The 25072-nt window shown below is 38.9% G+C and overlaps 1 protein-coding gene across 7 annotated transcripts in view; it reads right to left on the bottom strand.

Moving 5' to 3' along the window:
• The window catches only part of LOC116429212 (KCNQ potassium channel), a 93218-nt gene that overhangs the window by 34474 nt on the left and 33672 nt on the right, over window positions 1-25072 (bottom strand). For 4 of the 7 annotated variants that reach the window (XM_076366355.1, XM_031981896.2, XM_076366360.1 and 1 more), the window contains exons 3-9: window positions 20586-20676; window positions 15464-15590; window positions 13915-14090; window positions 13099-13239; window positions 9460-9570; window positions 8583-8789; window positions 2858-2878 (exon numbers count right to left, since the gene is read on the bottom strand). In XM_076366355.1, the coding sequence (XP_076222470.1) occupies window positions 2858-2878; window positions 8583-8789; window positions 9460-9570; window positions 13099-13239; window positions 13915-14090; window positions 15464-15590; window positions 20586-20676 (874 nt within the window). The remainder of the gene's footprint in view (window positions 1-2857; window positions 2879-8582; window positions 8790-9459; window positions 9571-13098; window positions 13240-13914; window positions 14091-15463; window positions 15591-20585; window positions 20677-25072) is intronic. The other 3 variants (XM_076366357.1, XM_076366359.1, XM_076366358.1) reach the window with 1 other exon arrangement.

Genomic DNA, 25072 nt, shown 5'->3' with positions numbered 1-25072 from the left:
TTCTCCGTTGAAAGCGGCACGGATAAAAGAATACGGAATAAAGAGCGCCCCTTTGCTTGTGTTCCTGGGAGCAAAACCGGCTCGGATTCAGAGAGCGAAGAAATTCGTTTTTATGATCCTTCCGCCTTCCGGCTGTGAAATTATGCGCGCCGCCGCGTTGCGAATGAGATGTAAAAGTCGGATTCTATTTGCACGGCTCTCCGCGCCCCTTTTTCGGCGTGCCGGGGAAATTTTAATTAGCTTAAGCGTTGAAATATTGAAATAAGCAATGCCCGGCAGGTGGCTCGGAGAGACTCAATGTTGCAAGGTAATAGAATTTTGACAATGTAGTTGGTCATAGAAAGAATAATTGATTTGTAGATTGATGTCTAGTTGTAAATTTACGAATACTTTCCTCAACGTTTCGGTCGGAATCATCCCTCCCAGTGTTGTAACTCCGCTGTAGATATACGAGGTGTTAATGAAATTAAGAGGCAGTTGCTTCCGATACTAGTTCGTCAGAGGAAAACAAATAGAACAATAAATTGCGCCCAATTTCTGATCAGGGTTATCGAGTAAAGCAACAGAAAGAACGTCGAGACCCCATTTTAGAATTTTTGTCTTTTGTTAAAGGAATTCAAGCAAAAATATTCCAATCTTCTCTATCACCTGTTATTACTGACTCCAGAAGTAAACTGAACAATTGTAACAAATAATCGAAAGATCCATTACCTGCCCCTCTTACTCAGCTACATCCTTCAACGTGCATTGTTCGCAAACTCTATTTAAAACGTTCTTCATTATCACGTTCTACATTAATTACGCTAATACCCCCAGCATCCGCACGAAACTTTCTTCTACGCCGTTAGACAGTGTAATCGAGGCTCTCGTTTATCATTAACACCTGGTACTTGGTTGCAAGCAGCTCACCATACACGTAAGTACCGCGTACACAGACATGGCACATAGTAATCGAAGCGCATGCACGATGTAGAAACGGAAACGAAGAAAAACAGAAAACAAAAGGTATAAGTGTGGTGGCGTCACATTGCACGACAAATACTGAAAGATACCATCGAGCTGTAACGGTGACACTGAAGCTGAATGGTGCACTAAAGGAATAATAAATACAAACGTGTTCTATCTGTCGCGGATCGCAGGCAATCTCCGACTCGCGCCGTCGTAAATTCCCGAGTTCGAGGAGACGCGCGATTGTCCGGGGCCGAGTAAATCAACGCGAACGGTACGAACCCGGGCCCGATGCTAAAAAGCGTTGCATATTTCCACCCCGCCGCGCCCCGACCGGCACGGTAAACCGAGACGCCATCATCTATCTCCCGCGGAATCGATTCCGAGCCCCCGCGTAAAAATCACGGGGTGAAAATGAAGAATCGCCGGCGGAACACGCTCGAATCAGTATCGACGAACCGTGAACCGTTCAAAGACAAGGTGAGTTTTGCCGAGACAACGTCCAATCAGATTTTAACCCTTCGTTTTCGATATTTTAGCGGAATAGCTCTTAATTCCGAATTCTTGGGGAAATGAACTTTTGCGATGTGTTCTTGGATTAATTAAGTATTAATATTGATGAACGATGGTAATTGATATTATCAGTTACACTGTCGTTGTGATATTAGTAGTTGATTAATGTAAGAACAGTTCACGAAAGCTGTTCCTTTTTCAAGAAGTCGGGAGTAGGAATTAGACTATTATTTTGTCACTCGTTTATAGTTCGATAGACGTCTCTTATAGATTTTCGGATTTTGTATATGAGTCTGGAAATCTTTTCTCTCGACTATCCTTGGATTCTAGAAGAATCAATTTTCACCCTTTGCGAAAAAATCGAAATTTGCAAGTAGATAATTGAATGATTGAAATAACGAGGGTCTGATGTGTGATATTCTACGTTTGATGCTTAAGGCACTGATGTATATTTCATTTTATCTATGGAAGGAGTTTTTGAAAGTTTAATAAATTTTTTTTCTGCAAAGAGTTAAACATTAATGTAGATTTTTAAACTTGGAAACGTCTTTTGCTTCAATAATTATAGTCAAGCATAAAATTATTCTGTGAATTCCCTCGAACAAGATTACACATTATTACTATAACATTTAAACGACAATTTAGGGCGAAAGAGGTATTCAAGGTTCGTAAATTGTTGCTGATATTTTTAAATCTATTTGGAAATAATAAGAATTTAGAAAAATACGATAGGGCACACAATTTTACTATAGCGACAAGAGAGCCTACTGGTCAAGTTGAGCACCACTGTCGCGCCGCGTGTTTCGCTAAACTGTTTCGTTTCAGCAACCGAAACTAAACGTGAGCCTTGGTTTCCGTTGCAGCTTTCTGTCAGAAAATGATACCCATTTCATGTAGAGTAATCAAACTATTCTGTAAACTCACAATTTTCAAGATAAGTTAAAAAATATCAACCAAAGCTGTCGCGTTTCGTTCGACTTTCTCGCATTAGTCGCTGCTTAAACATATTTACCAGACAATCAAACATATTAATTATACTCCACAGAATAATTCTATGCAAAATGGCCCAACTACAAATATTAAACCACAAGACATTTTCAAACTAAAAAATTCGCATTTCATTCTTCCGAATTGATTCCTCGGGAAACCAGGATGCGACGAAGAGAAACGATTCGCAGATTGACATTCGGCGCACGAGGGTCCGCAAGAAACGGCTGTTGAACGAAGAAAAGTCGAAACCGAGCTCGATCGCGTCGCGCGCGGTGGTACGGATCGGCGTCAATTTGCGTGGCGGCTCGTAAACGTGTAAATAAAGGTAAACAGAAACGTGATAAAATTCGAAATAAATAAACATGCAAAAGAGTAAAAATTGAAATAAATCTAAGCCTTTACATACCATCTTCTTTACACAAATCAACTGAAATATATTAGGTACATTTTATAAATCGTCCAACACAAGGAACACTGATTGTATTTACACATGTAAGTCAGACGGAACAGAAACAGTGGGCGCAAACGTTTCGTAGAAAAAACGTGGCTCGTGAAGAAACAAGACCGAAAACGAAAAACGAGGAACAAGAAGAAGAAGAAGAAGAAGAAGAAGAAGAAGAAGAAGAAGAAGGATGGGAAGCACGAAAATTTCGACATTTTTCATTCTCTTTTTTGGCAGCAGATGCGAGAGATGTGGATATCTCGAAATTTCGGATTTCGTGACCAGTGTGCCGAGAAATCTCATCGAAAATTTCGGTGTCCGATAATTTACGTTCGAATGAATTCCTCGCGTTGAACAGGACTTCGATCAATCCGGTTGTCGCGTGATTGGTCCGTTACGCGCACAGGCTACACACATTCCGTCCGATCGGAACCATCGAGTTTACTCATTTTTTCGTTGGCTTTCTCGGTAACGATCTCGAAGCGAGGAACATTCTCGACTTCAATTTCATCCGGCCGTGTAACTTGAACTTTCCGGAAGTTGCGTCCCGCGGTGAATCCGCTGCGACGAGCGTGATATGAGCATGAGGGCAGGACTAGTAAAACGAATGCACGTACAGCAACCTACACGCTTGCTAATGAACAGTTTTTACACGGAGCTCGAGAAGAATGGTAAAAAGCGGCAAACTAAATTGTGAACGGAATGCGATGGGATTTGTCCGCGGAGAATTTGAAAGGTTGACGACCCTTTCGTCGAGCATAAAATATAATTATTCGATAATAAATATTGTGCATTGAAATTTGGCAATATTTTTCTTCGATATTGATTGCTGATGTTTATTGGTATCTTTGGTATCATTGATCATTGACTTGTACAGTGATTCAGATTAACGTTTGAAGGTAGACACAGAAAGAAGCAATATTTCCTGTCTATTTAAATGATAATAATTACTTGTCTTCTTATTAAATGAATTTTGTGGCTTCATAAACGTTCGTTGCAAGACTCAAATTTTAAAATACAAGAAATTAATTCATAAACGTTGCTTTTGTGAATAATTTACGATTTCTGCTGTTAGTGGTTGATGGCAGAAACGATTCATTGGAAAATTGGGGATAAGATCTACGAGATTACATGGGCGCAAATGAGATGCAGAAATAATGAATAACGTATTTATTGCGACTAGCAACGTGATAAATATGACACGTTGTTGTTCAAGCTGTAAAAATATAAGAAAAGATGTAACATTCGATGTAACGACGCATACACTGAACGGTTAAATGCACAGCGTTCGGAAAGGATGGTGCGCCGGAGTTCGCGGAGTAACTGAATTATCCGTTGGTAATGCGTTAACAAATGAGATAAGTGAGAAATATAAACGAAATGAATTTCATGTAAAACGCGAGAAAGTTCAACGGGAAAGACTGAAAACGTAGCATGAACTTTTCTCGTGGTAATCTCAATTTTACTTTGACCAAGTAATTCGACACATTACGCCGCACAGTGACCGTTAAATTCGGTTTCAAGCGAGCATAAGCTCGTCGAATATTAAAAGTTCGAATTACATTTCTAAAACACAATTAAGGAACAAGCGAAGAAAGCAATTTCAGTGCTGAATAACGTCTACGTCCTCGAACGTCGAGCACAATTATACTCTCGATCGAAAACGTTTTCCACGATTCGCCGTTATGCTTCTAATTGATCGAAAAAAAATCCCGGACGAAGGCGAACGAACGTTAATTGTCGATTAACGAATGAACTACGCAAGCCGGGAAACTCAATGATGTCTCTTAAACTTTTAAACTAAAACACATCGATCCGAGCATCAACGCTAAACCTGCCATTCCCGATTCATTTTGCAATGATAAAAAAGACAACAGATACTTCTCTGCGAAATTATTCAACAATGATTTAGCAATACTGGATTCTAAATCAATTAAAGTCTCGACTGATGCACTCTCGAAGTTGCAACAGAGGAATTTCAAAAAGTCAATGCAACTCGGTAGGTTTAGCGTCAAGAAAGGAATCATAAAAAGAAGCAACATTTCGATGGTGTCGCAAAACCAAGGATAAGGGATGAAAAATATACAGGGTGGATCGTGAAGAATCGTACCGTCTTCGACACTGAACAAAAACCGCTCAAACGCGAGCAAAAAGCGAAGAATTTTTAATTTTTTAATTTTTAATTTTAAAAATCGAAATTAACATTTCCAAATCTTTCTGTTGCAAATGAGAAACGAAAATATATAACTCTTGATATAACAAACATGAACTGAATTCCGATTTCGATCCGATTCCCGTCGGTCCACCCTGTGTATAGAAAATATAGAAGCTTCCAAGCGTAATTCGTATTGCATCGACACACGGAAGTTCATGAACAGCAATAATCAGTTATCAATTTATAATTCGATGTTTAACGGCACATTGAAACACACAGAGCAGGATTCGCATTCTCTGTTTTGCATCCATCCACTGCCAAATTATCTGCACGACCGTAGGATAATCGAAATCTTGTGGTCGACGAACCGCATCGGTCGGATTTCGTTTATCCGTTTTAGACTGCGTCTTCATCGAGATTCTCAGGTTTTGTATTTACTGTTTTCTCTTCCTCTCTCTCTTTCTCTCTTTCACTCATTCATACAGTTCCTTCTTTTCTTCAGCTTCTCCGCTCTCTTTCTCTCTCACTTTCTCTCTCTCTCGCTCCCTCTCCTTCTCTTCTTTTATCTACCTTTGTATCTCTCATTCGCTGAATTTAATCCGTGAATGAACGCATCGACAAACAGCTCCGATTGAAACAACGTAATCTGATCGTAAAATATCAGATTTCGGCAGAGAGAAATGTGTTGGGTGTTTTTAGAACAGCGCCGGGGAAAGGCGAAATTTGCTGGCCGCGCCGAACGCGCCGGATTCTTGTCTTTTAATTACACTTCGTCACTTAGTCTCTCGAACGAACTATTTTAACAATGCGAGGTACGCTGGAGCGCGAAGCTCGTTGATTTACAGTTTAAATCGCTGCGAGAAGTATCTCAGCAACGCGAAGCATTAATACGTCTGCATGGGAAACTGCCGAATTATAAATTCTCCGTTTACTGTAATTCGATTCGATCTGATTCGATGATTTCATTTCATACAAACTATTTGGTTTTATTTGGTTTAATTCACTCGAAGATTGAATTTTTTAAAATTATGCTTCCTGCGAGGCACATTAAATAAAATATTATCTAAAAAAATTATCTCATAGATAATTTACATTTAATTGAAACGTCGAGTAATTTATATTTGAAATATGCTCACAATTTTGTCGTCGCTATTTTAAAAACACCCTGTATAGATACGTACGTGCGCTGACTCGTGCGATCTCGGTAAAGGATATTCTATTTTGTGTGAAACATTGTAACAAATTCTTATTAATTACACCACGACGATTATCAGTAATTATCCAACCGCGAGCAATCGCAACTTTCCGCGTTTTCTTCGAGAAACGATGGACAAGAATCTCGTAATTCGAAAGTAACTTTTCAACTTTCACCGGTGAATGAAAGATCAGTTTTACACTGTTCAGAAATTCGGTGCCTCGCAAAGTCAATTCGAGATATTAACTTGATTTACCGAGATCAAACGAGCCTGCCGCTTTCCGCACGAGCAGAAGAATTGGATGTATTTTCAAGACCTAACGAGGGAGCGTTCAGAACTGAATGATCGCTGTCGCGCTCGATAGCTTCTCTACTGTTCGAACGAGCGAAATAAATGTTACTGCGAAACTTTGACCTTCGTCGAGACTATTAAACATATTTGGAGAAATCCAGACTGCTGTCAACATGACAATTTCTCTCTGGACTTTCTCTATCGGAATATCCTAACGTAAATCCTACATAAATAAATAAATAAATTCTAAATAAGAATAAATTATTAATTTACTATAATAAATTATTAATTATTAATTTATATCTTCTTATATCCTATAAGAACTTATAGAACGAATTATAGAATATACAAGTAAAGAACTAAGTTAATCAGTTAATCAAGTCAACGATAAAATCTAACAATGCAAGTGGCCGTAATCAGGAGACATCAATCGGTACCGATAAAACTCGACATCGATCGGAATAATAATAATTGCAATCCATTTTTAGTGTCTCGAAAAATGTCTACAATTACCAGTCGATTGACTTTCTGGACTCGAGTTACAATCGTTACACAGAGCCCACGCCGACGCGAGCGTCGTTAGCCGAACGCCACTGTCAGCGAGCAAATATTAGCCTTCGACGTTTGCAGAAAATCGATTCGAGAAAATGTTAGTTATCATGCGACGTCAGCACCTAATTAATGTTTACTAATACTTGCGGGGGCAGACTGTTTGGTAATTATAAACATGTCAAGCGGCGGCGATGATCTAATTTCACGTGACGCTGCAATGGTCGTTTTGATCGACGATGCACCAGGGAGACTATCAAAACGAACGATTGCAACTTTATTAACAAACCAAAGTCGGCATCGTGTATATGAGGAATTAAGAAGATATTTTAATCTGTCTCTTTTAACCTGTAATAGGAATTTACTTTCAACGAATGGTACGATAGAAAATATTCGAATATCTTTCACTGTTTGGAACGTGTACGAGAAGATACGTTTTCCAGAAAATTTCGAAAAGTGAAAGGCAAAGAAATTCTCGAATTTACGTAAGTCCTGAATATTAGTTAACCCTTTGCACTCGAGAATATTTTTCTCAAGAAATATTCATTATTTTCTGATAAGATATCAATGGTACTTTTTACAACTGACATAAAGAAATACCTTGTATAAATTAAGCGACAAAACTATTTTTATATACTATATAAAATTCAATATTGGATCTGAAATTTTATCATTTTGTTGGGTCGAATCCAGTGGCGACTGAGAGTCACCTCCCGAGTGCAAAGGGTTAATAGAGAATTTAAAAAAGATGCTTATACGAGTCGCTCAGAAGCCATAGTTACCATTTCTGGATATTTCGTTTCCCCTAAATTTCAGCGCAGTAAATAATATTCTCTCAGTTATTAAAGAATTTCGTCTTTATTCTAAATCAGAGAGCTCCTCTATCTTCCGAACATCTTAATCATTCCAGAAGCGAAAACACTAATTCCCTCAATTCCTCTTTACACCCAACCGCATTGGCTTCCGAGCTCGCTGCGTCATAAAGAAAATCCAATCAAGAAAATCAACCTTCCGCGTACATCTCCAAACACATCCTACATAATAAAATCCACCAAACACAAACATCCTCCGCTGTTTCCAAGGCGTCCGGCTACCGATTCGAAGCGGACGTTCCCCATTTCCCGGAGATATAAAATCAACTCCAGCATTCCGCTCGGAAGCAGGAGCACCCGCGATTTCGCATCGAAGCGGAACGAAGAACCCGGGCAAAGGTTCGCAGTAACGTTTAATTCGAGTCGTAGAAACGGGAAGAGCTCCGCGGGGAGCCGAGGCGATCGTGTTCCGAACGCGTCCGCGGTAACACAATGAAACAGAAAAGTTCCCGGATCGCCGACTGGAAGCGATTCCAATGCTAACGGCAAGAACGTAAATCGCAATGGTCGGCGTCGATTAAGACCGCCGACGAACATCGTAAAGCAACTAGGAACATCAACAATCAACGGCTAGTAGCTACCGGCCACTGAACTTTGTCAAAACGATCGTGATGCGATGAGCTTACCTTTCCCAGTGGCGTCGACGGCTGGCCGGCCGGCGCGGGGTCCTTCAGATAGATCTTCCACGTCGCCACGCTGTTGAACGATTTGTCCGCCGCGTAACACCTCCACAGGCACTGTATCAACATGGCGGCCGCCGGGATTTGTCGGTTGAAGTGCTTCTGCCGTTGCTTCTGCTGGACTTTCAGCGCGAAACCGGAGCCCAGTATACCCTGAAACGAGAAACTGGCTGTTCCCTTATGGCAGCTTAAGGGGGCCCATCAGCCTGCTAGCTCAAGCGAATGTCAGTTCTTTTTTTATGGGTTCGCGGGATGATAATTGTTTTCGTACTGTGGGTTATGTTTATTGTTTTCTATGGATTGCGTTTTGTGGAGGTTTTTATGTATTCGTTTGGAAAGTGGGCTTGAGGAATGGATGGGCGAGATGTGTTTTGAGAAAGGAACTGTATTTTGGATTAATATTTAATTATTAGAAGTACTGTATTAGTCGAACTGAGTGGATTTTGATTTTCTTTCGCGATTATCGATGTTTTGAGAGCTTTGGTTAGATCTTTATCAGGCTTTGATTAGCTAGGTGTTATTGATGTTTAAAAGCTTTCGATATTCGAAATGATCTTGAAGGAATTTTCACTTGAATATTGTAATGAATGTCTGAAGAAACTGAGAACGATTTATTGTTGCAATTTCTATAGAGATTAGACATTAATCGTATTAAATGCTAGTTCTAGTGTTAAGAAGTTGTGTGAAAATCCAAGTTTTTTGATAAGAGTAATTTTATGTTACGAAGAAGACAAATTTTAGCTGTCTTTTGCGATCGCCGGCGATTTAACGAAAATCGACGTTAGTCACCCATTAGAATCGACGATAAGAGGATCATACTTACGGCTGGAAGTGCGAAAAAAGATATGGCGAATACGCTGAAACACGAGGCGACTATTTTCCCCATCCATGTCTGTGGGACAGTGTCACCGTAGCCGATAGTGGTCACGGTAATCTATGAACGAAACAATGCAGAATTAACGCAACCTTCTTTCGCAACCAATTTGCTTGTATCTCGACTTACACGTTCCACATCAACATCAAGGACAACACTTATCAACATCCAGATATCTGTCCTTTCTCACAAAATTGTCGAAGGACAGACATCGAGGATTCAACGGAAAAGGAGGTTAGACACGATAAACATGTAACGAGCAATGCGTTCTGTGAGATGCAGGCCATATTGGGTTGAACAGGAGATTTTGTCGGTAAAAATTTACAAAATTTGAACCTTTCGACGTTTCCGGGTTCGACTTCCCTCGTTAGATTGAGAAACAATTGATGTCTTGTTAACACGTTCCGTGCCACGTGTACCATTTGTGGTACACGCCCAATTTTTCTGAGGAAATATGTAGCAAAGGGCAGCGGTGCACGTTGCAAAGCAGCGAAAACATGAAGAAATAATATAAAAATATATATAAAAGTCACCAAAAACTTGAACGTGTCTTAATATTTCATTTGGAAAATCAATGCACTCGTGAGCAAGATATAATCGAAATTTCCGGTGGCACGGAATGTGTTAAACAAATTTCTCCTTAAGTTCACCGACTGAACTTCCTGTTCAACCTAATAACAATGATGCTTCCAGCTAAAAAAAAACAAGTTGAAAATATAGCATAAATCGTTTGTAGTTGTCAAGGGAATGTATACAGCGAACAACGAAAGTAATCGAATGATCGAAGATTACTGCGAATTGCTGATGCTTAAAACGATCATTCACGAAGATTTGTTTGAAGTGTACGTCCTTATTGCACTAAACATCCGAATTCAATGTTGCCTAAGATTGACGGGCGTTCATCGTTTTCTCGAACGAGCGAGAACAGTTCCACGTTCGCCAAATATTTACACGCGAGCTCCCTAACGAGAGTTTTTCGGGTAATTTCTCGACGAGCAGCACTCGACGAAAGTCTGATTACCGCTCGACGAAGCGCTCTTTTTTCTTGAACGACGTCCGACGAGGTCGGCTGTCACGAACGAACGTTAAACACGCCATTCGAGTGGCGAAATTCTGTTGTCCAATGATATTTGGCTCTAATAGGCTCGACAAAATTGCCGATAGCACTCTACAAGCGACAACGGTACACCGAAACGAGATTTTTCAATCGCCGACGGTAGCCAAGGCGCGAAACAACGCACAGATAGACACGAATACACACGCAAAACCGTGAAACAAAAGCCAACAGCAAAATGCGGCCGAGATTCGAGCGAATCCCGGAATTCACTGCGGCGCGATCTCTTAATCCGGCGAGATTCGTCGATGTAACCGAGTAATCAACGGGCGCGTACCAACGGGCCGGCAAGCGGAGTCTAATTAAAATTGAAATTTAAAGTAAATGGACCGGCCGTCCGCGGGACATCCGATAACCGAACGGGAGCGTCCGAGTTCGAGGAAGTTCTTTTTTCAGCCGCTAAGAAAGCAAAAGTGTCGACGGGAAATGGCCGAGTGGCCGGCGTTAATCGATCCGCGCGCACTCGAATCCTTATTTATTCGGGCACCGTTCGAATCGATCCCGTTCGGTTGACCGTCCGAGGGATTCTAAATAGCTGCATATTTTCCGAGTGATTAGCGTGCGCCGCTTAATAAACATTGCCGGCCGGCCGTACAATTAAGCTGTACACGTCGCTGAATGAAACCCATTCCGCGGTAATGAGCGAAATCGCTGGGTCGAATTAATTATTCGCGTTAATAGAAACCGAACGGACCGAACCGCTTATTACATCGACGCGAATATGCCGGTTATTTAGCGCGAGGAGCCTTTCGCGCCTCCGCGGAAAAATGCTCCGTTGGGAGCAGTGGTTCTCAACCGCCGAACGGGAATTCTTGTTTCGCGCTTCGAATGGGAAGACTTGCGAGAACGGGTACAAAGGAAATGAAATTAATAGCTTGCATTGTAGAAGCTTTCTATTAGAAATAGTCAATATTTTTTGATCGTCATTGTGAAGGAAATTGTAGTATTATAGGTTGAATTGAATTTCATTATGGAAATGAGAAAATTATTTTGGTTACGATATGGCAGATTTGTAAAATAACGTACGGAATTAATCATCGAGGGGAGCACGTCATTTCCACTGAGGGGTTAACGAGAAATCGCGTACACATTGAGGAAGGAAATGATTTTGTTTCGATATTATTCCTATTGCTGCATTATGCAAAGTCTGATATTAGACATTGAACTTCATGATTTCGCGGTGAATTAAGTGACTGAGAGGCGACTCTAGTGCAAAGGTTTGTGTGCAGAGTATGAACTGTTCACAGAAATTGTTGAATTTGCTTTGTGACTGGCCTCAAGTTTCAATTAGAACACTTGGTATTAAATGCAAGAATGGTTGATCGAGTGGACAAAATTTCATTCTTAATGTGTGCTGCGAATTTGAGAAAGCATGGTGGTATTTCTAAGTTTGAAATAATAGAAACAAGTCGAAAGGAAATTTTCGATTATATATAGAAAATAAATTTGTCTATCAGTGATTCAAGTCGTACAGTTAACTCTATTCTCAATTCTTAATCGTGTGAACCTATCAAGACACGTTTCGAATCGAAGAATTAAGTGGCAATCACTCGATGGTAGGTTCGCCTTGAAGGCAGCTTGCATGTGAGGCATCTGATTCAATTAGACGCCTCGTCGCGACGTTAGGTCGTGCAATATCGTACAAAATCGCGATCTTTGACGGCAGCATTCCTCGCCTTTCCTTCGCATGCCGTGCGTTTCATTGCAATTGTGCATATAAGAAAGATTCTAACTGAAGGCGAGACGCGAATCAAGTAGCTGGCGAAAGATTTCTCTGTCGAGGAAAAAATCAACGCAGCGAAGCTGAAGATACGAGTTCAATGACGACCGGCTCTGAAATGTCATTTCGAATATTACCAAAGGATTCGTTCCATTACATTGTATATATTACTTCGAGAATAAAATATCTCACTTATCGAAAAATACTCGAAATATCCTCGATTTTGAAGTTTCAATTTTACTCACAGTCGAATCTTTATTTAAATTTTTTTAAAGACAGTTCTCGTATGGAGTGCTGAACATCGAATATTTGAAATAACATCTCTTTTAGAATTTTCCGCAATTCTACCGAGTGAAACAGTTTCTTCGAAAAATACTCGAAATATCCTCGATTTTGAAGTTTCAATTTTACTCACAGTTGAATCTTTATTTAAATTTTTTAAAGACAGTTCTCGTTTGAAGTATTGAACGTCGAATATTTTTAAATAACACCTTTTCTAGAATTTCACCTAATTCTACCGAGTGAGATAGTATATTCGCCCGAGATGCAGAGTCTCCGTTTACGAACTACTTTTCGTGTGACGATAAGTATCATCGAGTATCGAACGTACTTGAAATCGCTAGGCAAAGTATCGAGCGAAGTGCTGACGGTGATAGAAACACGCAAAGTGATCGGAGTGCGATGAGAAAGAATAAGGCACAGCGTAATTAAATGAAGTGACAACAAACACAGATGTCGAAATAATTATATTTACCACCCCCCACCACAGTGCATCCGCGTAACTGGAAAAGTCTGTTTTTCCATCGGGCCCAACAGCATCTTTTTCGGCAAGATACACGAAGTAACTGCTGAAAATAAGACCTAGGAACCCGATGTACAATGTCGTGATCAGCTCCTGAAAGTTTTGATCAAGACGCTTTAATAGAACCACCATCATCGCCATCGTTCGACGTTGATGTTTTCTTTCTGTTAGAGAAACTATTTCAGTAAATAATTTCCCTACAGTCGTTACTCTTAAAAACCTCGAGCTTAACTTAAAAACTCGATCTTACAGATGCCGAGATTGAGATCACTTTGAGTTTACATTTAACACTAAAACTACCGAGTTCAATTGCTTTGAAATTCCTCCATAGAAACTCTAAGAATCTACTTCAGTTATTCTGCAATTCTTGAATAATTTCTTGAATAATTTCTCAAAGAAACATTTGTTATCTTAATAATTGGAAAAAGAAGACATCAGGATCATTTTGATCTCCGATAGTTTTAGTGTTAACCCCTTGCCTCACGATTTATTTCGTCTCACGTGTTTATGCTCATACTGTTTTTTTGTCAAATTTCTGAATAGAATTATTTATAAAAAGAACACTGAAGTATTACAGGTTCGATTGGATTTCTTAGGGAAATAAAAGAATCGTTTTGGTTACGATAGGGTAGGTTTAATAAGATAAATTAGGGCGATCGCGAGTGAGACTCGTTTTCGTTCAAGGGGTTAATGATATTCCAGTTTTGTAATATGCTTAGGGTATCTCTCGAGTCGAATGAAACGTTACTGGATCATTTCTGAACGTACCTGACGGTGAATGAAAACAACAGAACCGAGAAGTCGCCACGTACCACCTTGCCGATCGACGTGAAGCATCCGCAGTATTTGCAAAAACCGGATGCCCCTTATGGCGGAAGTGGCGAACACTTGACCGTTGCTTCCCACTGACAAGACCACCATAGATGCGACCACCACAATTAAATCTGATAATAAACAAAGCAATTATTCAGATCAGAATCGTTCTAGACCTGTGACATGCCCACCTTACTCCGCGTTTATCGGTTGTACAGAATTACTTAATTGTTAATTAGTCGTCGTGTTCGCAAATAAGGAATTTTATATATTCGGTGATGGATTGAAAAATTGAATGAAAATATTCATGGATGCATACGCGAGAGAAATGGTATTTAAGCATGCGTCTATTAAAATGTTCAATGTCAAAGCAAATTCAAATTCAAATTCAAATTCAAATTCAAATTCATATAAAAAATAAATACCCAAATACAAATAAAAATACAAACACAACTTCAAATATAAATCCATTTCTACTTCATAATTCCTATTTCCCATTCTCTATTCGTTACTTCGAATTTTCGACTGTCAACTTCCTACTTTCTACATTCTATTTCCTACGTCCTACTTTCTACGTTACATTTCCAATTTTCTACTTTCCTATTTACTTCCCAATACACTCTATGTCCAACATACTTGCTATTCTCCGATTCCCATTTCCAATCGTCTATCTTCTATTTCCTACGTTTTATCCTGAATTCACTTTGCACACGTGGCATCACCTGTCAGAGGACACCGCGACCGGCCGTGTCCATAATTTTCGTTAACACCGTGTATAGATTCGGCCCGACGTATCAGTGTCCGATGACGTTTTACCGCGTTATTGTTCCGCGAAGTTGAATATTCCATGGCAATCGAGCGCGCGTAATTGACCCTACCGATAAGCACGCGATGCCCGATTCGATTAACGTCCGGATACGTGTTACAATTTACCCGCTCGGCGAAGTTCGTTTTAATCGCGAATCACGCTGCGCGACGCGCGCCCGCCGCGCCTCGGACCGCCGAGCGACCCGTCGCTTCCGATGAAACGACGCTTAACACTTTGCGGACGAACGTCGACATTTGCGAGATGAAATGTTCGGATATGGAAGATTCAGTTGCAAACGAATGATTCAGTTACTTGAACAGCAGGAGATCGGTATATAGTTTCTTTTCTGTCTAATTGCTCAAGCGATCGATGTATCATTTATCTTCGTCTGCTGAGGATTCTGTATATTTCAAAGATTCTTCGTCCGCAAATATTATAAATTTAAGTCGGCGATCAACGATTGGAACTAATTGAGACACTCCGAATTGAGACTAATCACGAAATGAGAAGTCAATGAGACACTGAAGAATGCAAAGCGTAAGTATCGAGCAGCGATCGAATCGCTTTTACCGCACGAAGTGAATATCCTCCAGATCCAATTTTGGGACACGACAATTGCACAATGCGCATATTGGATTAGTTCGAGCACAGACACTGATTGAACTGGTCCGGATGTACATTAGAGAACGCACTTACCTATGATACAAATCGGTTTCCGTATGAATCGCAGCCTGCCGCAGCAGCCCATGTACTTTGATCTGCAGCCTGCGCTCCATAACCGCACTAGGTACTCCACCCCGAAGAATACCACCAAACATATTTCCTGAAAGTAAACGAGGAAATACGTACCTTTCAGTATCGTAATAACAGTACCGTGATAATAGGATTGTGATGGTTGTAGTATCGTGGTAATAGTATTATAATAATAGTACCGTAATATTAGTATTATTATAATAAATGGTAGCATAATGATAAGTATCGTAATAATAGTAGTATCATAATAAATGGCATCATAATGATAGTATCGTAATAACAGTAGTATCATAATACATGGCATCATAATGATAGTACCATAACAATATTAGTATTATAAAAAATAGTATCATAACGACAGTATCCAATTTTCTCATAAATGCATAAAATCCGCAGTTCAATCAATTTAATTACTTAATATTTTGACTTATAGTATATTTCAAGCATATCCTTGCAATTTTCAAAATAAAGACAATTAAAACATAATCACATTTCAACGCGATAGATTAAAACGAATGGTCGATAATCTTAAATCCTGTTACTCCTAAATACCGAATAACCAAAACACCTTGCTTACAGTCACGACAGTAGCGTAATCGATCCTTAAAATCGAAACGCTATCGTGCACAGAGAAATCTCGAATGGCAATGGTGGGAAATAACATCAGCGCGTAAAGGGAAATCGACTCGGCGCGGCGTGCTTTTAAAAACGCGATGTCCGTAACGCGAATAAACAAATCAATACGTCAGATGTCGGCGGGCATAACAATGCGAGAGAAAAAAAAAAATGGAAAATTGCCCGGCTCGAGCCGATAATTATAATAGCAGGAAAAGCATTCCAGCGATGACTTTCAATGGTAGCGCAGTCATTAATTCCCGGTTCTTAAAATAAATGCGCGACGAGCTAGACGGTATATAGGGACGCTATATCGATTGTATGACCTTTATTGTAACGCTACGATGCCCTGGAAAAATGGGAACATCGATGACAGAATCGCGACGTTGGGCATTCCGTGACGGTTCTCGTGCTTTTCACTCTCTTTTTCTAATTCGTTCGACATCGTCGCGCTGCCCCACAAATTATTCGGCTTCGAGCCGTCCGCCATGTTCCAAATCATCGCCCGGATTACGTCAGACGCGCGGCGCCCGTAGCTGACGAATTATTAGCTTGATGATTCAAGAAGTGACCTTCGTTTCTCTTAAATGTGATTGTTTATTCGTGTTGTATCATTAATGTACGATGCTTCGTTGAATTGCAATTTCAATTGATGTTCTGCGATAGTTGACTGGTTTTGAATTAAAATATTTTTTTACAGATTGTTTACAGTTTTCAACAGATTCAAAACTCTGAGATCTTTTTAAATCGACTCCGACTCGGAAAGTTTGTAAATTTAAACAAATATTTTGCACCCAAGCAGTTGGAACACCATCTGCTCTGTACCCCGGATGAATTAGATATTTCAGTCAGCCTGTCAAATTTTTCCCGCTGTCGACATGTAATATTTGGACGAGCATTTTTCTCTCGAAGTACAATCCTTCTGCAAAAAAACGAATTTCCTGTTTCACTCGAACATGAACAAGCTTGAAGTTACGTTTCTGCAGCAATACCATTTTCGACTGACTCCTAACAATCGGTTACCAACCTAATGTAATGATACTTCAATTATAATTGACTGATAAAATCAAAAAAATTAATGAACCTGCAGTTTCAATTCAGAAACTGAAACGATTTTCTATTTTGACAAAAACAAATTACACATTCTCTAACGTGACATCTTACTGTGAGCCACCGGTGGTATAAAATAATACTACAAAAATTAATTGCAGTTGCCGATAGGTTACGATACCATCCGAAGTGCTAAGGGTTGATTTGATTTCAACGAAATTTCCTTTCTCACGCGGCGATTGATAGTTCGTCAACGTCACGGGAGAAATTATCGGCGAGGAAAACTTCAAAAGGCTTGTTCCTCAAAAGGAACTGCCTTAATGGCTGGTGTCTCGATGGCATTTTTCGGTTGTCACGTAGAGGGAAGCCGGAAGGAAGCCGGGCTGGCTGTATTATTAGAGGGAAACTGCCAATTTGTCAAACCTTGTAATATGTGCGTAGAAAGCTTGCCACGGTGTGTGTGCCCGAGGCACATAAGCGAAAGCTATGGTTCACCCGACGATGGACGAGAGCACACACGGAAGAGCTTTCGGAAAGGGTCGCGGGGATGATCGACATTCTCCTCGCGGCACCCTAAATTTCCTCGCATTCTTCCTTTCCAGGCATTTGCATAATGATTCGCGAACCCACGCGGTGCCCTTGTTTCCGGACGCAATAAACTTTCAAAATATTTCCACGATAACTGTCGAAGTTGATCGCGAGTGCTTCATTAGAATTTCTACTCGACTATTGGCGTCTTTTGAATATTCTAGTAGTTTCGGTGTTCAGTAATTTCCTAGTTTACTATTGTTTTAATGTATGAATAGATCGAATCGACGTTTTATATTTTGTTTTATATATAACATTTATTTGTAACAATATATAACGGTAATTAATAATACATTGCCTAATGAATAATACATTACCTGTATTAAATGCTCTATAAATTCAAGCTAAACCCACTTCCCAATAAATTTGCAGAAAATTTAAAATTCGACTAATAAAATTCCTCTCCTCGGCTTTTAATTTTAAATGATTTTAATAAATCTCGTTAGATAACAGTACAATCTATAATATATATATATTATATATATTGTTATATAAAGCTCCGTACTCAACAAGCCACGCGACTGCGTCCACTGTTATCGAATTCAACTAAAAAAATGAACTCGAAAGCTTTGTAGCGAGATTAAAAATTAATTATAAAGTTTCGCCGCGGTTCTGAGTTCTAGCTGCCGTGGAAATGAATTTTCCCGTGGAAAGTTATTACGTCCACTGGCTCGCGTTATCGTATAAAGATTTTAATAACTGTCTTTGAGCCGTACACGTGTACAGCGGCGAGATTATATGCGCGATTCCCAATAAAATTCTCCACTTTCTTTGCCGAAACGCACGCGTTCACCTTCAGTCCACAGAAATCCTTCGGGATTCCTCTTTATAATTCAATTTTCCTTCAATTTTTCCGACGATTCAACTTTTTTCCCGACGGTTTTTAAGTCCTTCATTTACTCGGTATTTCTTTCGCGTCCCGCTAAACAGCTCGCTTTCGCCGATTATGTCTCTTATCCGAGGTTCGAGGGAACCTTCCAAAACTGCCAAACCATTTTTATTTCTAATTGCGCTCTGGGACTCATTATTTCGTTCATAGTCGACAAACTAATTTTATAAAGCAAAGATTTTATAGAGCAAAATACACGAAATGGAAAAGCTATATTCGATCATTCGAATGAATTGCGTTATTATTACATGTTCATTCAGCTGAACATCGCCGCATCGGGTAAATAATCGTTTAATTCAGTGAACTATAGTAATTCAATTACGTTGGGGTCACCGGTGACCCATGGCATTCATCGTGTTAACCCTGTGCACTCTGAATTTCTTTTGCATTGTTTCCTCGATAACTGTTATTACGATAATTGATTTGAAATGCGTTTAAAAAATAGATAGTTTGTAGAGAACAGTAACATAATAATATAATCTATTTGAAAAATATCTTGGCAAAGCACAGCTGCGAATAAAACTGATGTCGAGTCGTATTCGACATAGGAGCGCAAAAGGTTAAAGTTTACCAGTCAAAATGACTGGTTTCGATTTTTTTGTTTGGCAATTATCGATATCTTCGAAGCATTGAATATTCGAAATGATTTTGAAAATAAATAGTTTCATCTCAGTACTATAACGAGTGCCCGAAGAAACTGAAAATAATGTATTGTTACAATTTTTATAGAAATTGCATATTAATCGTATTAAATGCTCGGTAGTTCTAGCGTTGAGGAGCGGCATTTCCCGAAACGTCTGTTTTCGTCGGAACAATCGTTTGCTCGATAACGATATGAAAAGGGTAGACGGCATTTCCGAAAGTTTGGAACAGCATCAATATTCCGGTTGCGGCTGGCCACCGGTTGCGTCCAATAAAAGAATGAAGCGGAACGCAATTTGCTCGGGATCTTCGTGAAAGTTCGCGGTGTTCAATGAAACGTTAAAAGCCAGCTGCAGCTTTCAAATGAAGGAGATCGTGTTCCTTGATTTTGTGGCCCTTTCAAGTCGAGGTTCGTTTCGCGTTGAACGCGAGACCGAGTTTAACCCTTCGCGATGCCAACTGATTCAGACTCGAAAGATTAAATTAGGTTAACCGTTTCCGGTACGATTTAATCGTCGAAAATTATGCGCGACAGACGCATTTCATTTTTGTCGAAGAAAACGTGTTCCATTTTATGATTCAAACATTTTGTTGATTCAACGAATATTAATTAAAAGTAATCTGGTAAAGGGACACTAATTATTATGTCAGCTTCTCAATTGGGAATTGCAGGAATTTTGTACACGGAACTTAGTCGTATGACCGATGACTGTCATAATGATTCTTGTCATTCAAGGGAGTCATAAAGATTAAGTGCTCAGTAATGTTTAAAACATTCTATATCCGTCAAATTCACGGGTTCAGTGAATCGAGTGTAAAATTCGGTTTCGAAACGTCGAGAGTAAACAATCGATGTCCAAAACAATTGCGTTAACTTGGAATCAGTAGCGTTTTTCTATTGGATACTACAATGTATATTTCTATCTTTACTTCGAAGTGTATTGATTGATAATTGGATCGCAGATTTTTGTGCATTTATATGTTTGAAAAATTGGTTCAAGAGTAGTATAAGTATTTTAACCCTTTGCGGACGAAGATTATTTATAGTATACAAAACCCAAGGCAGATCCTGTCGAATTACACATCGAATGTTTAAATAATAGAGGAAAAAAGAAAACGGACTGATATTTCGCTGTTTCAATAGTTAAATTGTTTATTTGCAACTTAGTTTTACAAATATGAAAGTTTGACCTCGTCAGAGTGTCGACATTCGTCCGCAAAGGGTTAAATAAGTACTAGTACTGTTTTAAAAATAAAATTAGATGAAATGGGGTTACTTACCATCCAAAACAGCGTTTCGTTCGCGAAATTACTGTACTGGTCTATGGTTGACAAAACACTAAATATGAGGCACACCAATACCACCATGAACCTGGAAACAAAGATTGGATAATAAATATCTGTTACACTGGTTTCTCAGTGAGCATAATGTAACAACATAAATTCGAATGATAAAAACTTTATCTTCTTTATTAACTGAAATATAACAGTAAGAAAGTCTGTCGAGTAGAAAATTTTACTATGTCTGTTTTCAATAATTTAATAATTCAAACTGGATTGATACAAACCTTTTTCATCTAAAAAATCAGTCAACGGTCTTTACATATACCAGAAGATAATTATTTTACATTTAATAGAACAGGCAGTTTGTTACACTTTTTACGGAGACTTACAATGTATTAAACCTATTTTATTTGATTTTATTTACGAAATATATAATAAAAATTTAAATATCCACACGTGAAGGCTTATAATATAGTAAACCTATTTTATTTGATTTCATTTACGAAATCTATAGAAGCAAAAATTGAGGTGTCTACACACGAGGCTCGGAATGTGATGTACACGGTCTGTACATGTAAACACATACACCTATGTACACATGTGCACTCGTGACACTGTCTGTCTCGCAAACTTTACATCGCTGAAACCCATTAGCCTTCCTTCTTCATCCCTCTACGAGTTTCTTACTCGGCCGGGCGCAGGCTGTATGTACCTGTCTCGTTGATTTTCATGAAAAGAATGGCGTGTCAAAAAGATGGCAGGCCGGCGAAGCAGCCACGCAATGTGGCGGGATTTACCTTCCAAAAGCATCGATCGACTGTTTTGACGCGACCGAAAAAATGGCGCGCCCCGGAAACCTAATACTTCTATATTCCCTGCGATATTCGGTGCATCGATTCAGTATTTTTAAACATTCCTCATCATTACAGTTTCAACGTACGAATACAACAAACGAGAGGGAAGAATTATATTATTTAACCAGTTGAGAATAATATTCTGAATAATAGTAAACGCTTGCTTCTTTATTAACCCTTTGAACTTTCTAGAACATTCTTTCATTGCCATGCATTGACTTCACATATATTTGGAATATTCTAGATTCATAAAAACGAACATTATTAACATAAAAATCAATATAATCTAGAACATTCCAACGCTTTTAACATTCATTCAAAACGCGACACACAGTCGCGTCATTCATCTATTGCACACACATTCATCATTCATCGATATATCTATTCGCACACTCAAACACATCCATTCCCACGTATATTTATTCCTAGTTCTCGATTACTCAAGATCCATTCTTTCACCATCTATAATACAGTAACCACTATAATTCTAACGAAAATCGTGGGGTCGGAATCGAGCGGAGAAAAAGCGAATGGTAAGAAATCAGTGAAAAAAATCCGTGAGGCTGACGCGGACCATAAATCTACCGGCAAAGTTCTCGATGCGGTATCTCCTCGTCGCAGGGATCGCTCGCGAAAAAATTCCGGCGGGAGTTCGAGTAACACTCGAACCCACGGGGAAAGAACGAAAGGAAGAGAAGAAAGGAAGAAAGTTGTACGGTCGAGGACACACCGGCGGATCGTGACCTCCATTTTCCCGCGAATCATCGTTGTCGGAAATTCATGAGCGGGGACAGGAAAGAGAACGTTGCTGCTTGCCACGTTACTTTCGTCCCGGTTCATTATCAGACAATAACGACCGGGTCACGGGGATACGGATTTATATTTGTGTGCACGCTGTGTTATACGTACGGTTTCATATGTATAGTGCTGTGAATAATATATGTACCGGTAGATATATTCTAGATAGATAGATTATATATAGTAGATACTGTATTGAGTGGTTCAGAACAATGGCTCAACTATTATCGGGTTCTACAGGGGAGAGACTTTTGTGGAATGTTCTTGGGATTAGTTGAAAATTGATATTATGTTGTTGTTAGTGATATTAATTGAGATGTTTATTTTAAGTACTCTATTTTGTCATGTTTGAGGCTAACCACGTGTTTTTATGAATCACGATGTGACTGTCACTTATGAGAATAGAAGGAATGATTAAAATGTTTTCCTTCTCGTCGAAATGACGTTCGTCCGCAAAGGCTCAAGATCATTAGAAAAAGCTGCTAAAAATGAACGGATAACATAGCATTGCAACTACTGCAATCACTAGCTTAATTTTTCCGAAAAATCGATTTATGCAATTTACAAAATGAGCTCGTATAGTACTGCGTACTGCAGATATATTAGTGGATATATTATACACAGTGTCATAGAAGTTATATGCACATGATATATACATATATGTATATACATACACGTATATACACGTATGTATGTATGTATCACGTATCGATTTTAACCGTTTTGTCATCGAGACATTTAGTCTCGGACGCGGGCTCCTCGAACTAGGACGTCCGCGACACCTGCTTCCGAGTTTTGCAATTCATGCGGTCCTCCGGCGAAAGGACACGGCTGTCAACGAGGATATTTTTAGCGACGGCTTTCTATCCGAAACGGACGGCCGATGTTTGCTTCGGATTATCAGGGATGGATGTATAGAATACGAGGATATACAGTGATAACGCCGATAATAAAAATGGATTCGGAATTTTCACCGTAAACTATCGATGTTGGCACTGGGAACTAGAACTGAGTCTGATTAGTGAATTAACATCTTTTAAATGTAATTGGAGATCATTTCCGTTTTTAAAGACAGGTAGTTCTATGGTTAACACTGGAACTACCAGCATTTAATACGACTAATATGCAATTCCTATAAAAATTGTAACAATAGATTACTTTCAGTTTCTTCAGACATTCAACTATTTAGTTTCAAAATCATTTCGAATATTCAATGCTTTGAAAATATCAATAATTGCTAAACAAAAAATCGAAACCAGTCATTTTGACTGTTACAGTAGTTCTAGTGTTAATACGTTAAATTGTATTAATTAAGTAATTCCTTCGATTAAATGATAATTATTTGAGAAACTCTTTGTATTACAATTGTGCGTTTGTCTTGCACTTGTCTTGACTTTTGTCTAGATTTTTATGTATTGCGTGTATAGGAATATTCATTGTTCAACGATGATGAATGAAGATTTTCAATGAAATGTTTGCTGGTTAATAACATGTTCACGCTTCTATTAATATGAACTCGAACATTAATCCTTCCGACAGTACTGTATATTCCGACTACGAAACAGTCGTTCCAACGAGAGCAGTCCTTCTTAATCACATAATCACACAATTAATCGTGTCTCAGAGTTCGGTAATCCAATCTCATCCATTGTACGCCTTAAGATAACAATAGATACTATTAAATAGCTGTTCTCTAAACTGTGTTAATTAACGTAGCAAAGTGTCATCGTCTCGGTTTACAATGTAAACGGACGATATATACGGGATGCTTCAAAATGTGCGAGAATTACCGCAACACTTTAGTGACACTATGAACTTAAGACAGAAAAATGAAAAATGGAGGAAAATACGTCATTTACAGTTGACGATACTTATTTACGTTATTTAGTATGTAACAGTTTGTAACGAGTTAAATTAAATCAAATTGAATTAAATTAACTGCAGCAAAATAATGTAAAAATGTGAAACGTTTCAGAAACTGAAAAGAATTCTAAGTAAATCGATACGTGAAAAACGCGGAAAAATCTGTGAAAAAAGGTGAAAATTAGAAATCAATTTATAACACGTCGAACGGACGTAGCAGTTTGAGACGGGTTGAAATCAAGGAAAAAGGGCAACGCGACAATTACAGCACAGTGCCCTCGACAGAGTTAAAAGTGGGAACATTATAATATTGCACATACTAATTCCACGAGACCCGAAAGAATTGCAATTTCCTGGGTCGGCTGCGTGTGGGCAACGGTTTAATCCTGAAAGAATTCTCGTTTCGCCGGCCGAGTGTTTTCGGCGATTGCTTTGTGGGAAATTCCTCCCTTTGAAGGTTAATATCGAAATGGCTGGCTGGGAAGCAACGTAATGTAATTACATTGCTGTATCAATGTAGCATCGATAAAGGTCAATTTTTCGATCTAACTTCTCGATTCTGAACCGTTGCAGACAGTTGAGAAATTTGAAAAACTTGAAACATTTGAAAAATTTGGAAAATTTGAAACATTTGAGAAGTTTAAAACATTTGAAAAGTTTGAAAAATTGGAAAAATTTGAAACATTTGAAAAATTTGAAACATTTGAAACATTTGAATTAGTTATTTAATATTACATCATGGTCAATTTGCAAAAAAAGGAAGTGGTATTAAAGATTATTTTAAGACGTAACGGAAGAGGCTTTAAATGACAGCATAAAATTCTTCCTGGTAAATGGAGGATTAAAGGTACTTAGTAAATGTTGATTGAAGTATCGACTAGTTTTTAGCTTCTTCATTTAGTAATTCCTCTTCTGATATACACTATATAATTATTATTTCAGTATTTCGGTTGCAGTGAAAACTCAAGT

Source organism: Nomia melanderi, chromosome 3 (genome assembly GCF_051020985.1).
Source record: "Nomia melanderi isolate GNS246 chromosome 3, iyNomMela1, whole genome shotgun sequence".
NCBI classification, from domain to species: domain Eukaryota; kingdom Metazoa; phylum Arthropoda; class Insecta; order Hymenoptera; family Halictidae; genus Nomia; species Nomia melanderi.
This window is presented reverse-complemented; position numbering and strand designations above follow the sequence as displayed.